Below are 14,087 nucleotides of genomic sequence, written 5' to 3'. Positions count from 1 at the left end.
TCCTTGCTTTGACATCCTATAGAAATCCGAAGAAAAATTTGCATTTGTGTAACATCTTGAATCTAAAATACCCGAGGGCACCTCGGGGAAGCATTGACTAGACAACATTTGTTAAAGAGCCACATTAGGAGATATTGGAACAGATGCTCAAAAGCTTGATCAAAGGAAGAGAGTGGTAGAGGCTGAAAGACTTAAGGGAATTCCTGAGGTTGGAATCTGGGGAGCTGAAGGTGGGATGTTAGCGGGTGGAGGAATCAATATCTAGATATGCAAGGTCAGAGTTCTAGGAGGGTTGTATGGGGTTCGAGGATGTCCAAGAGGTGAGGAATGCAAGGCCACAACGGGATATGAATCTAGGCTTTGCTAAACTCCATGGCAAAGGAGTGATGTGTGAAATCCCTGAGGGCACTTGCACTTAACAAGAAGCTAGTCTGCTCACAGTTTTCAACTTGTGCAATCTTTTGTGTATCAAAATAGCTGCCGATCCCCTTGGAAAATTACACCCATCCCGCCGAGACTTCCCTGAACCTTGTGCGGCAGTATTTCAAGACCTTGGTGACGGGTACCCTACGACTCAGCTGGTGTCCCGTGCTCTATGCAGTGGCTGTTGCTCACATCAATAGCTTCATCTTCTCGCAAGAGGCTGTCAATGAGGTAAGGCATCGTCTGACTCAAAATTCTCTGCAATCAATGGGAATGTTGAGAGGACACAGGGAGGCTAAACATTTCTGCAGAAGAAATCGGGAGAGGCAACACATACTTAATGACACATTTCCAAAGAGTATACAAGAGCAGAGAGACACCTGGGGGTTCATACGCATAGATCTTTGAAGGCTGCTGGACATATTGAGAGAGTCATCCCATTCTGGTCGTCACAGATTATGGACAGAATGTGAGGGCCCTTAGCTGATGGTGTAAGGACTAGTGGACACAGATTTAAGGTTTTGGGAAAGAAATACGGGATATGTGAGGAGGAACCTTTTTTTAATGTAATGAGCTGGATCTTGCTGCCTACAAAAGTGCTGCAAGTGGAAATGATCAACGATTTCCAAAGGAAATAGGATAGGCACTTGAAGGAGCTGTGGGGGTGGAGTGGAGCAATGGGACATAGAACATATAGTGCAGAAGGAGGCCATTCGGCCCATCGAGTCTGCACCGACCCACTTAAGCCCTCACTTCCATCCTATCCCCGTAACCCAATAACCCCACCTAACCTTTTTGGTCACTAAGGGCAATTTATCATGGCCAATCCACCTAACCTGCACGTCTTTGGACTGTGGGAGGAAACCGGACCATCCGGAGGAAACCCACACAGACAGGGGGAGAACGTGCAGACTCCGCACAGACAGTGACCCAGCGGGGAATTGAACCTGGAACCCTGGCGCTGTGAAGCCACAGTGCTAGCCACTTGTGCTACCGTGCTGCCGACTGACTGGACTCTATAGCGGTATGAATTCACTGGCTGAATGGCCCTCTCCTATGCCTTGGTGACTTACTGGGAGGAAATTGAAAAGTGCAAGACTGAGATGGGTAGACTTTTGGTTCCCTTCGTCCTCTGAAACACTTGACATTACTTTTATCACCTCCAATTTTGACCTTCTGAGAGAAAATAAATTCTCCTCATCTCCGTCTTAAATAGGAGAGACCCCTTATTATTAATCTGGAACCCCTAATTCTGGTCTCCCCCACAAGGGGAAACGTCATTTCAACATCCACTCTGTCAAGCCCCCTCGGGGCCTTTTACATTTCAATAAAATCATCTCCTTATTCTTCAAAATTCCAAAGTTTACAGGACCAACCTGTCCAACCTTCCCTCATAAAATAACCTCCTCATCTCGGAAATCAATTGAGTGAAACTTTTCTGCACTGGAACAGCTTGGCTCGGGGCATAGCTAGTTCTGGAGCACAAGTCTTCAGTACCAGGAAGTTGCCGGGGCCCATAGCCTTTGTTGTTTCCGGGACCTTCAGCCGTTTCTTGAGATCACATATGATGAATTGAATTGGCTAAAGACTGGCACCTGTACTCTTGTGTGGATCCCGAGAGGAGGCCAAGCTGGATCACTGGTTACTCCCGGCTGGCGATATTTGCGAATGCTAATGCCAAGTCTTTTGCACTGATGTGCTGGGCACCTCATGATTGATGATAGTGAAATTGTACCTCTTCCTCCGTTTAGCTGTTTAATTGTCCACCACCATACATGACTGGATGTGGCAGGACAGGCAGAATGGCCTGTTTTTGTGCTGTATGTTCCACATAATCTGTCACCTTGAGCACAAAATTGTTAATAAATGGGAAATTTTGTTAAACTGCTGACCTATTCAATCAAACAATACTTCAGCTTTCAAAGGATTCAGAATGCTATGTAATCTTTGCAAACCAGAAGTCCTGGCATATTATCAGGGTGAGATTCAGCATTCCATGGGGATTAGATGTCTTGCATCATCTCCAATGCAGAAATAAATTAAGCACACAAATGGCTAAAAGCCGAAAAATGCATCAGTGCTTTAGAAAGATGCGTAAAGTTTAGTCCGGGCTTCTACAGATAAAGCAGTCAATTTGAAACACCAATCATGCTCATCAATCGGTCTTTTGGGCTAAATCTGAACAGCGGAAAAACACTTTTACAAAGAAGCTGTAAATTGGTCAAAGGCTTTCTGAAATGTGCGTGGAGCACACCCCTGGAGTACAGTAAAAGTGCGTTTATAATGTAAGGACTTTGCACAAGAATAGACATCAATTATACCAGAACTAATACGTGAACTGACGGACTTATCCAGATCAATTGGGCTTTATTGCAATCATTAATTGGAATGTTATGTTTGTTCAGCCACTCACAATGAAGATTAAAGTCCAAGAGACTCGCAATTTATTTATTATATGCCAAAATATTCATCGAAACACTCGAGTGTTTAGTTATAATAAATTAAAGCAGTAAGTACATTGAGGTGATTCAAACCTTGGTGGTGTGCAACGTACTTTATTTTCCATGTTTTCTGTACAGATGTTTTGTTGTTTTACAGGAGTTTAATGCTGCCAGAAGGAGCATGCTTCGAAAGTCTTATTTATTAACAGATGAGGTGGGTATTTTATTTCAGATTTCCAGCTGTACTTGGCTCTTGTACTTAGTGGAATAGTGGGTACAGAATTATTTTTATTCGAGACAATGCATTCAATTTTATACCTGTACAAATGGCGCATACTATTCTGACCTAGTACAAGACCTTGGTCGGGTCTGGCTTAGAATAGAGCATAGAACATACAGTGCAGAAGGAGGCCATTTGGCCCATCGAGTCTGCACCGACACACTTAAGCCCTCACTTTCATCTTATCCCTGTAACCCAATAACCCCTCCTAACCTTTTTGGTCACTAAGGATAATTTATCATGGCCAATCCACCTAACCTGCACGTCTTTGGACTGTGGGAGGAAACCGGAGCACCCGGAGGAAACCCGCGCAAACGCGGGGAGAACGTGCAGACTTCGCACAGACAATGACCCAGCGGGGAATCGAACCTGGGACCCTGGCACTGTGAAGCCTCCACTTGTGCTACCGTGCTGCCCGGTACTGTGTCCTGTTTTAGTCCCCTCGCATGTTGGATAATATTGAGAGTCTGGGAAGGGTGCAGACGAAGGCCGCGAGACTCTTTCTCAGTGTATAAAGCATTTTAATTATCAAAATCGGAGAAAAGAATTGGGATTCTAAATTTTCAGTTTTGTGATTGTTTAGGGGTTGTCTTACTGAGATTTAAAAGATGATGAAAGGAGTAGACCATTTGAGTAGATAGTTTGTTCCAATTAAATAGGTCGGGAAGGATGGGATCACAAATTTAAGTTGCATAAGGCCATATCTGCATTAGGTATCAGGAAGTAGTTATTTTCTTAGGAATGGTGTAGCTCTGGAACATCTACTTTCTTGTATGGTGGACACTGATTTGCTGAATTCCTTCAAGAGATGGGGGGGGGAGGGGAAATTATCACTTTTGCCTCTTCCAGGAGATCATGAGGCTTTCAAGTAGGGTGGGATGTCTGTGTATTAAAATGCACAAGGCATTCACCATTGTGTGAGACATGATGGATTGACCAGAAATTCTATTCCTGGCCATCATTGCACATTTGGAACTCCTACTCTCTTACACCAAAGCACATTCGAGAGCAATCCTTGCAGTAGGCTTTGTGGATTGATTACCATTGCGGGAGCCTTTGAGCTAGATGGCTACAAGTTGCAGTCCCACTCCAGAGACACGAGGACAAAATCCACTGCAGCACTAAGGGAATGCTGCGCTGCCAGAGGTGCTGACCTTTGGATGAGAGTTTAAATTGAAATCCCATTTGCCCTTTTGGATGAATTTACAAAGATCACATGGTATTGTATGGAAGAGTAGGGAAGTCCCCGCCAACATTTATCTTTCAACACTGAAGAAAACAAAAACAGATTACCTGGCCATTGCCCCTGTTGTTTGTGAGATCTTGCTGTGCACAAGTTGGCTGTCACATTTCTTACATTGCAACAATGACTGTACTCCTTTTGTCTATAAAGCCTTTTGAAACGTCTTGAGGTTGTGAAAGAAATAAATGCAGGTTACTTCCTCCTTTCCTGTCTAGGTACTAAGAAGACATCTGCTTCACTTCAAGTTACCCAACCAGGAGTCGCCCTGTGGGTTTGATATGTATGAGGAACTGCCCCCGATGAGACGCAGGTGGATACAAAAAGTCCTTGGGGACCTTCTAAATCCAGAGATGAGGCCGGAGGCCAAGTGACTGGCGAGGAGGAGCTGGCGCTAGGGGGATGGGGTGAAGCTTCCTGTTTACAGGGGAGACTCCAGTCCAGTGGGTGATTTTTGACTCTCTTGGACATGAGTCCAACCGTTACAGAATGCCAGATCCACACGTACTCAGACTGAATCTTGTACCTGAGTGGGATCAGGAGATGGCTGATAACTGTCTGCCTGAGCTGAGTGACAGAAGCAATTTTGTCATTTAAAAATTCCTCCTCCTCTGTTTTGTAAAGAAAATATTTTAATTTGCAGTTGACATAGACCTTAAAATGGAGTACCGGTTATGCGGGTCACACTGGAGGTGACTCCCTGTCTCCCCTCCAACTCCACCAGAGCAGGTTTTACCCTCTGTGAAATGCCCCCACAGACCGGCAGCATGCTGTGCTGTCTTGCACTGCCATTGTTTTAACTATACTAACAGAACAGTTTGGCTGGGCCCATCCTCACTCAGAGATGCCGCATTAAGTAACCAAAGAGCCCATTGGCCATCTTGAAGTAGTGCAAACAATTCTGGAAAGGCTGGATAAACTTTGTTGCTACCATTTCACAGCGGATGGCTTAACGTAGCTGCCTGGTCTGTGAATTGTGCGGAGCGATTGCTGTTAACTCCTCTATGGATGCAATTGCATAGTGTTATGGCAGTTTACATGGATCAGATTTTATTTCTGATGAATGAACCGTGAGCTGCAGGTCCAATGTGTACATTATTATTGAATAAATTATACAACTTTTTGTCTTTCATATTTATGTGTGTATGTGTCGGGATGTGGCAGGGGATAGCCCTGGAAAGGTTTGGACCCATTGAGTGCAGGGTCCAAGGAAGTTCCGGCTGAAGCATTTATTAGGCATCAGCTGGAGTAATAATATACAACGTTGGGCCTATGTTTCAGCAAGGCTGTGGTTAGAAAGGGGGCAGGGGAGATTTACTGGAATGGTACCAGGAATGAGGAACTTCAGTTAAATGAAGAGATTAAAAAGCTGGTTATTTTTCGACTTCCGGTGGCGTTCGCGAGCGGAGCGGCCCCGTTCAGGAGAAGCTCCCGCCGGTCCACGATATCGCGGTCTTTTTCGGGGGGTTTCCCGCTGATTTTTTTTTTTTAAATTAAACTTCTCCGGGGTCGGGCCGGCCTCCCTCGCCCTGTTAAAGCGTGTATTGTACTGACGTGTATTGTAATTTACTTCTCTTCACATTGTTACAGAGTTCAAGTTATTGGTTGGGTTGATTGGCATTCTGTGTTGCAACGGTTATATATTAGTTTAGTGAACTGTATGGGTTGGATTGTTGTTTTTGTTTTTTCTTTCTCTGGGACTGGGTGGGAGGGGACGGTACACCTTGGGGAGCCACCCACGCTAGCTAACTAAAGTCGGCTAGTGAACGGAGGTGAGGTGAGAGGAGGGCTGCGGACATTGGAGCCTGGTTAGCAGGTTTCGATGGGCTTAGGAGGTGAGCGAGGGGGGGGGCGGGGATTGATGCTGGGAGATGTTTTTTCGAGAGGAAATGTAGGGTTATTTTTTGGGAGGGGGGGGGAAGGGGTTTGATGTTAATAATGGATAGGGGCAGGTCAGGCTCATGGGGCAGGGCCCGGTGGTATGATGATGGTGGATAAAAAGGGTGGGGGGGGGTGAGAGACCCCCAGTTAGGATAGTCACGTGGAACGTGAAGGGGTTAGGAGGTCCGGTCAAGAGGACAAGTGTGCTTGCGCATCTTAAAAGCTTGAAAGCCGATGTAGCAATGCTGCAGGAGACTCACTTGAGGGTGAAGGACCAGGTGAGACTTAAAAAGGGCTGGGTTAGTCAGGTGTTTCACTCTGGACCTGACGGAAGGGTTCGAGGGGTAGCGGTAATGGTCAGCAAAAGAGTACACTTCCAGATGGAGAAGGTGGTGGCAGATCAGGGGGGTAGATATGTGATTGTGACAGGGGCGCTGGAGGGGAGGTTAGTGGCGCTGTTAAGTGTATACGGTCCCAATTGGGACGATGTGGGATTCGCAAAGAAGGTGTTTTGGACCATCCCCGACTTGGACACACACAAACTGATAGTGGGGGGGGGACTGGAACTTGGTGCAGGAGCCAATGTTGGACAGGTCACGGCCGCGGACTCGCTGGTCCTATCAGGGGGAGCGAAGGCGTTGGCTGGGCTAATGGTGGAAATGGGAGGGGTGGACCCTTGGAGGTTCCTGCACCCAAGGGAACGGGAGTACTCGTTTTTCTCAGCAGTCCATAAGGTATACTCGCGGATCGACTTTTTTGTGGTGGGGAAGGCTTTGCTGGCTGGGGTTGGAATACTCAGCAATTGCAGTGTCAGATCATGCTCCACATTGGGTGGATATGGTGCTGGAGAAGGGGGTAGTGCAGAGGCCGGGATGGAAATTAGATGTGGGACTGTTGGGGGACCAAGTGTTCTGTGAGAAAATTGAAAAGGTAATTAAGGAATATGTAGGTTTTAACTGTATGGGTGAGGCGTTGAAGGCGGTTGTCTGGGAGGCTCTAAAGGCGGTGGTGAGGGGGAAGGGGATTTTGTTTAAGGCCAGGGTGGACAAAGAGGAGAGGTTGGAGCGGCAGAGGGTAATAGATGAGATGTTGGAGGTAGATAGGAGTTATGCAGAGGATGGGGACCCAGCAAAGGTGGAAAAGAGGAAGGAACTACAGGCGAGCTTTGACCGACTATCTACCAGGAAGGCGGTGCGCCAACTAAGACGAGCAAGGGGTGCAGTTTACGAACATGGAGATATGTTAGCAGGTCAGCTCCAGAGGGAAGCAGCGGCTAGGGAAATTGTGCAGGTGAGGGATAAAGCAGGGAAGTTGGTGGTGGCTCCGGATCAGATTAACAAGGTTTTTGAGTAATTTTATGAGCGGTTGTACAGGTCAGAGCCATCTGGGGGAGACCGTGAAATGCAGGAATTTCTAGATGGGTTGGAGTACCCGAGGCTAGGGGAGGGGGACGGGGCTACATTAGAAGGAGCGATAGTGGAGCAGGAGATAAAGGATGCGATTGGGAGGATGCAGTCGGGGAAGGTGGCAGGGCCAGATGGGTTTCCGATGGAATATTATTAAAAATTCAAGGATAAGCTGGAGGCCCTGATGGTGGGGATGTTTGAGGAGGCGATAGGGAAGGGGGTGTTGCCACAAACATTGGGGCAGGCATCGATTTCCCTGTTGCTAAAAAAAGATAAGGATCCGATGGAGTGTGGGTCATATAGGCCCATATCCCTTCTGAATGTGGACGCAAAAGTATGGCGAAGGTACTGGCGGATAGTCTGGAGGAGTGCCTCCCGAAGGTGATAGGTGAGGATCAGACGGGGTTCGTGAAAGGGAGGCAGCTCTTTTCAAACATTAGAAGGGTATTGAACGTCGTTATGGCACCGGCGGAGGGGAAGGAAACAGGTGGTTGTGGCATTAGACGCTGAAAAGGCATTCGACCGGGTAGAATGGGGGTACTTGATGGCAGTTCTGGAGCTGTTTGGGATTGGACCAAGATTTGTGAACTGGGTAAAGCTACTATCTAAGGAGCTGAGTGCGAGTGGCCGCACAAACAACATCAGTTCGAGATACTTTTCTCTCCACCGTGGGACTAGGCAGGGATGTCTTATGTCCCCCTGCTGTTTGCACTCGCGATTGTGCTGTTGGCCATCGCATTAAGAAGTTCGGGAGCATGGAAAGGAATAGTGCGGGGGGGGAATAGAGCATAGGATGTCCTTATATGCCGATGACTTGCTGTAATGTGTGTTGGAACCGAGTGTGTCGATAGGGGGAATATTGGCGTTGCTTCGAGTGTTTGGGTCTTTCTCGGGGTACAAATTAAATCTTGACAAGAGTGAGAGTTTTATGGTGTCTCGGCCGGGAGTGGGGGCAGGGGTGAGGGGGGCTGCCATTCCGTAGGGCAGGGACTCACTTTAGGTATCTGGGGGTGCAGGTTGCCCGGGAGTAGGGAGGGGGGTGCTCCGCAGGTACAACATTTCTAGTTTGATGGGGAGAGTGAAAGCTGACCTGGCAAGGTGGGATGGTCTCCCTCTGTCACTGGCGGGTCGGGTACAGGCGGTTAAAATTAACATGTTGCCGTGATTTCTGTTTATTTTTCAATGCCTGCCGATTTTCCTGCTGAAGGCTTTTTTCAGAGATTGAGGGAAGGATTATGTCGTTCATATGGGGAGGGAAGGTGGCCAGAGTTAGAAAGATGCTACTACAGAGGGGAAGTCAGGCAGGGGGTTTGGGTCTTCCGAACCTGATGTATTCGTACTGGGCGGCGAATGTGGAGAAGGTGCGGAGCTGGGTCAGAGGGGTTGATTTCCAGTGGGTCAGAATGGAGGAGAGTTTGTGCAAGGGGTCGGGATTGAAAGCACTAGCAACAGTGCCGCTCCCGATAGCCCCGGGGATGTACTCAGGGAGTCCGGTAATACTAGCTTCATGAGAATTTGGAGGCAGTTTCGCCAACACTTCAGGTTGGGCGCAGGGTCGAAGGAAATGCCAATTCAGGGGAACAACAAATTTGAGCCAGGGAGATAGGATAGAAATTTTCGTAAATGGGAGGAGAAGGGGATTAAGACACTGAAAGATTTGTTTCTTGGGGGTCGGTTTGCAGGATTAGAGGAGGTGTTGACGACAGGGGGACTGGAGAAGAGGGTAGTATCAGCGGTTTACGGAGCTATTTTGGAAGAGGAGAAGGCACCACTGGAAGGGATCAAAGCAAAGTGAGAGGAAGAGTTGGGAGATGATATGGAGGAGAGGTTCTGGTGTGAGGTGCTCCGAAGAGTGAATGCCTCCACCGTGTGCGCGAGGTTGGGGCTGAAACAGCTGAAGGTGGTATACAGAGCACACCTCAAGAGGGCGAGGATGAGCCCATTCTTTGAAGGAGTAGAAGATGTGTGAACGTTGCGGGGGGGCGGGGGGGCTGCTAATCACGTTCATATGTTTTGGTCCTGTCCAAAGCTAGAAAATTACTGGAAGGAGGTTTTTAGGGTAATTTCTAAAATGGTGCACGTGAAACTGGACCCGGGCCCCCGGGAGGCCATGTTCGGGGTTTCCCGCTGGGGTTGGAAACTGGTGCGGAGGCAGATGTTGTAGCCTTTGCCTCATTGATTGCCCGGAGGCGGATCCTGTTGGGATGGAGAGCAACCTCTCCACCCTGTGCCCTGGCGTGGCGGGGGGGACCTGTTGGAATTCTTGACTCTTGAGAAGGTTACGTTTGAACTGAGGGGAAGGATGGAGGGGTTCTACAATTCATGGGCATTATTCATTATGCACTTTCAAGAACTGGATAACATCGAACATTAGTTGGGGGGGTGGGTGGGACGGTTGGGGGGGAGGGGGGCGCTGTGTGTTAATGGTGGCTATGGGTGATTCCTGATTCCTTTTTGTCATTTTTTTATGTGAACATGCGGGCTAATGTTTGGGGTTTGGTGGCAGGATGGGATCGTTATTATTGATCTGGGGATTGACATATTTGTTACTGATTAATGTTTATTGTCGGTGGGTATAAATTTGGGAGAAAATGTGAAAAAGGAGGAGAATAAAGAAATATTTTTTAAAAAGCTGGTTATTTTTCTTAGAACAGCAAAGGTTACAGGAAGATTTAAGGCCTTTGTGAAGATGGGGAAAACCCATTCCTCTGGCAAGTTGGCTCGGATTTTAGGTTATTGGCTGATGAAGTAGAAGAGCAAAAATGTTATGATCGGGAACGCACAGAACAAGAGTGATTGAAGCAGATTCAATAATAACTTTCAAAAGAGAGTTGGAGAAATACTTGAAAATGAAAAGTTGGCTGGACTGTTGCGAAAGAACAGGGGAATGGAATTACTTGGATTGCTGTATCAAAGAGCCAGCACTGGCGTGATGGGCTGAATGGCCTTCAGTGCTGTCTGATTCTATGAAGTGGAGTATATTGGATGAAAGAGAGGAAGGAGTCTTGTATTCATAAAAAGATCACAACTGATGAAAAGTGCATGTCCTTCTAGGCCTAACCAGGCTCTAGTGTTTAAAGAGACACAATTAGCTACATTACCAAGTTAAATAGTCAGCTGACAAGACTCCAAAAGCAGTTGCAAGTCATCATCACCCTCTCCTCTCTGCCAGGCAACAGTAAATTGCTTTTATATAGTGCCTTTAACATAGTAAAACCTCCCAAGGTGTTTCACCGGAGCATCATTACACTAAGAATTGACATCAAGAATGGGCAGCACGGTGGCGCAGTGGGTTAGCACTGCTGCCTCACGGCACCGAGGTTCCAGGTTCGATCCCGGCTCTGGGTCACTGTCCGTGTGGAGATTGCACATTCTTCCCGTGTTTGTGTGGGTTTCGCCCCCCACAACCCAAAGATGTGCAAGGTAGATGGATTGGCCATGCTAAATTGCCCCTTAATTGTAAAAAATGAATTGGGTACTCAATTTTTTTTAAACGCCAAAGACATTATTACAGGTGACCAAATTCTTGGTAAGAGAGGGCTTTAGATGATTACTTGAATAGAAACAATGTGCAGTGTAGGACCATCAATATGACGCAAGGCAGGTTGTATTAACATCAATCAAGGCTTTATTGAGCAGACTTGTTCCCCAGCAGCTTGGTTACAGAATGCAGTTGCTGGGAGAACCTGGGTTCTTATACCCGCATTTCTGGGTGGAGCCCAGTAGGCAGCAGATCCTATCAGGACCCAGTATCCATCCACCAATAGCCTCTCGGCATCATGGTGTACCGTATTACCCCTAATACATACCACCACATTCACCCCTTGTTAAAAAAGGACCCGGCGGGATGGTGGGTCGTATGGTGGTAGGGGTTTACAGGGTCGGTATAGTGCCGTAACTATTAACTATATACAATAATGCCGCCTTACTGGCAGCACGACTTATTGACATGACTTAAAGCGATTCGATGAGCCGGGTGGGTGCCCTGGTCGTCCTTTCCGATCGTCTCAGGCTGGGTGGTGTTGATGGTGCTGGCTCGAGTCCCGTCGTCTCTGGAAGCGTAGCGCTGTCCATCCCTGTTTCCTTACTCCTGGGCGGGCCTGGGAGGAGAACCGGTCCCCCCCGGGAAGGGAGTGGCTGTGGGATGCGCCGGCGGGAGTGAGGCGGTGATTGGTGTTGGGGGTGTGTGGGGAGCTCCGGCGGGCGCCAGGTCCCGCAGGGAGACCATGTCCTGTCGGCCAGCGGGGAACGCCACGTAGGCATATTGCGGGTTTGCGTGGAGGAGATGTACCCTTTCCACCAACGGGTCTGATTTGTGCGCTCGCACATGTTTCCGGAGCAGGATGGGCCCCGGGTCTGCCAGCCAGGTCGGAAGTGACGTTCCAGAGGAGGACTTCCTGGGGAAAACAAGGAGGCGCTCGTGAGGCGTTTGGTTAGTCGTGGTGCACATCAGGGAGCGGATAGAGTGAAGGGCATCCGGGAGGACTTCCTGCCAGAGGGAAATTGGGAGATTCCTAGACCGGAGGGCCAGCAGGACGGCCTTCCAGACCGTTCCGTTCTCCCTTTCTACTTGCCCGTTCCCCCGGGGCTTGTAACTGGTCGTCCTGCTCGAGGCTATGCCCTTGCTGAGCAGGAATTAACGCAGTTCGTCACTCATAAAGGAGGGACCCCTGTCGCTATGGATGGAGGCGGGGAAACCGAACAGTGTAAAAATGGTGCAGAGGGCTTTAATGACCATGGCCGCGGTCATGTCGGGGCAGGGGATGGCGAAGGGGAAACGGGAGTATTCGTCAACGACGTTTAGAAAGTACGTATTGCGATCGGTGGAGGGGAGGGGGCCTTTGAAATCCAAACTGAGGCGTTCAAAGGGTCGGGAAGCCTTTATCAGGTTCGGGATCCTCTTGGCAGGAGCGACCACAATATGGTGGAATTTAAAATACAGTTGGAGGATGACAAGGTAAAATCAAACACTAGTGTTTTGTGCTTAAACAAAGGCAATTACAATGGGATGAGAGAAGAACTAGCTAAGGTAGACTGGGAGCAAAGACTTCATGGTGAAACAGTTGAGGTACAGTGGAGAACCTTCCGAGCGATCTTTCAGTGTTCAGGAAAGGTTAATACCGACAAAAAAGAAAGACGGTAGAAAGGGGAAAAATCGACCGTGGATATCTAAGGAGGTGAGGGAGAGTATCAAATTGAAGGAAAAAACATACAAAGTGGCAAAAATTAGTGGGAGACTAGAGGACTGGGAAGTCTTTAGGGGACAATAGAAAGCTACTAAAAAAGCTATAAAGAAGAGTAAGGTAGACTATGAAAGTAAACTTGCTCAGAACATAAAAGCAGATAGTAAAAGCTTCTACAAATATATAAGACAAAAAAGAGTGGCTAAGGTAAATATTGGTCCTTTGGAAGATGAGAAGGGAGATTTAATAATAGGAGACGGGGAAATGGCTGAGGAGCTGAACAGGTTTTTTGGGTCAGTCTTCACAGTGGAGGACACAAATAACATGCCAGTGACTGATGGAAATAAAGATATGATAGGTGAGGACCTTGAGATGATTGTTATCACTAAGGAGGCAGTATTGGGCAAGCTAATAGGGCTAAAGGTAGACAAGTCTCCTGGCCCTGATGGGATGCATCCCAGTAGGCGGCAGATCCTATCAGGACCCAGTATCCACCCACCAATAGCCTCTCGGCATCATGGTGTACCGTATTACCCCTAATACATACCACCACATGCAGTATACGGGGAAAAGGCAGCGGAATGGCACTAAGTCATGATGCTCATTTGGAGAGCCATCGCAGACACGCTGGGGCCAAATGGCCTCCTACACTGTAATGATTCTGCGATGTTTGCTAGTCCAGCTGTCCACCAGCAACATTATTCTCATTTATTAATGTGATTTGTTCACTGTAGTGACTCGGCATTGACTGACTCAGAGATCGCCTGTGTTTTAAGCAATGTTCTTCCATTCAGAGGTGAGCCCAGATAATGAGTTATTTGACGGGAAGTCTAACAGTTAAACCCAGGCTCTGCTCGGCAAGGCATTAACGATTGCACCTTGCTGCAGTTGTCTTTGAAGAGTGATCAAGGCAGGGTGCTCTTGTTCATTTTCCACCCCTCAATCCTGTTACCAAATGGAGTGCTATGAGAAGGGGGATTTCTCAGGCCGCTCATACTCGCTGGCCATTCCAATGCAATCCTGAGCTTGCCTCTTGAGTTACCCCCTCCATATCTGAACTCGCAGCAAATCCTATTCACGCATCGTCCCCGTGCTGTACTGGCTCCCGGTCCAGCAATGTATCATCCTGGAGTTCAAATGCCTCCATGGCCTCATTCCTCCCTATCTCTGTAACAGAAACTTCTGAGATCTCTTCGCTGCTCCACCTGTCGCCTGCTCTACATTGAATTGTTC

General features: G+C 47.9%; 1 protein-coding gene across 5 annotated transcripts in view; it reads left to right on the top strand.

Annotated features, from left to right (window-relative positions):
* rpap1 (RNA polymerase II associated protein 1) overlaps positions 1-5,516 on the top strand; it is a 115,411-nt gene extending 109,895 nt beyond the window's left edge. For all 5 annotated transcript variants that reach the window (XM_072486163.1, XM_072486161.1, XM_072486159.1 and 2 more), the window contains exons 23-25: positions 478-654; positions 3,022-3,078; positions 4,603-5,516. In XM_072486163.1, coding sequence (XP_072342264.1) covers positions 478-654; positions 3,022-3,078; positions 4,603-4,758 — 390 coding nt within the window. In that variant the 3' untranslated portion in view covers positions 4,759-5,516. The remainder of the gene's footprint in view (positions 1-477; positions 655-3,021; positions 3,079-4,602) is intronic.
* Positions 5,517-14,087: the final 8,571 nt, after the last annotated feature.

Source organism: Scyliorhinus torazame, chromosome 2 (assembly GCF_047496885.1).
Source record: "Scyliorhinus torazame isolate Kashiwa2021f chromosome 2, sScyTor2.1, whole genome shotgun sequence".
NCBI classification, from domain to species: Eukaryota; Metazoa; Chordata; class Chondrichthyes; order Carcharhiniformes; family Scyliorhinidae; genus Scyliorhinus; species Scyliorhinus torazame.
The sequence above is the reverse complement of the archived record's forward strand: the minus strand, read 5'-3'. Positions and strand labels throughout refer to the sequence as shown.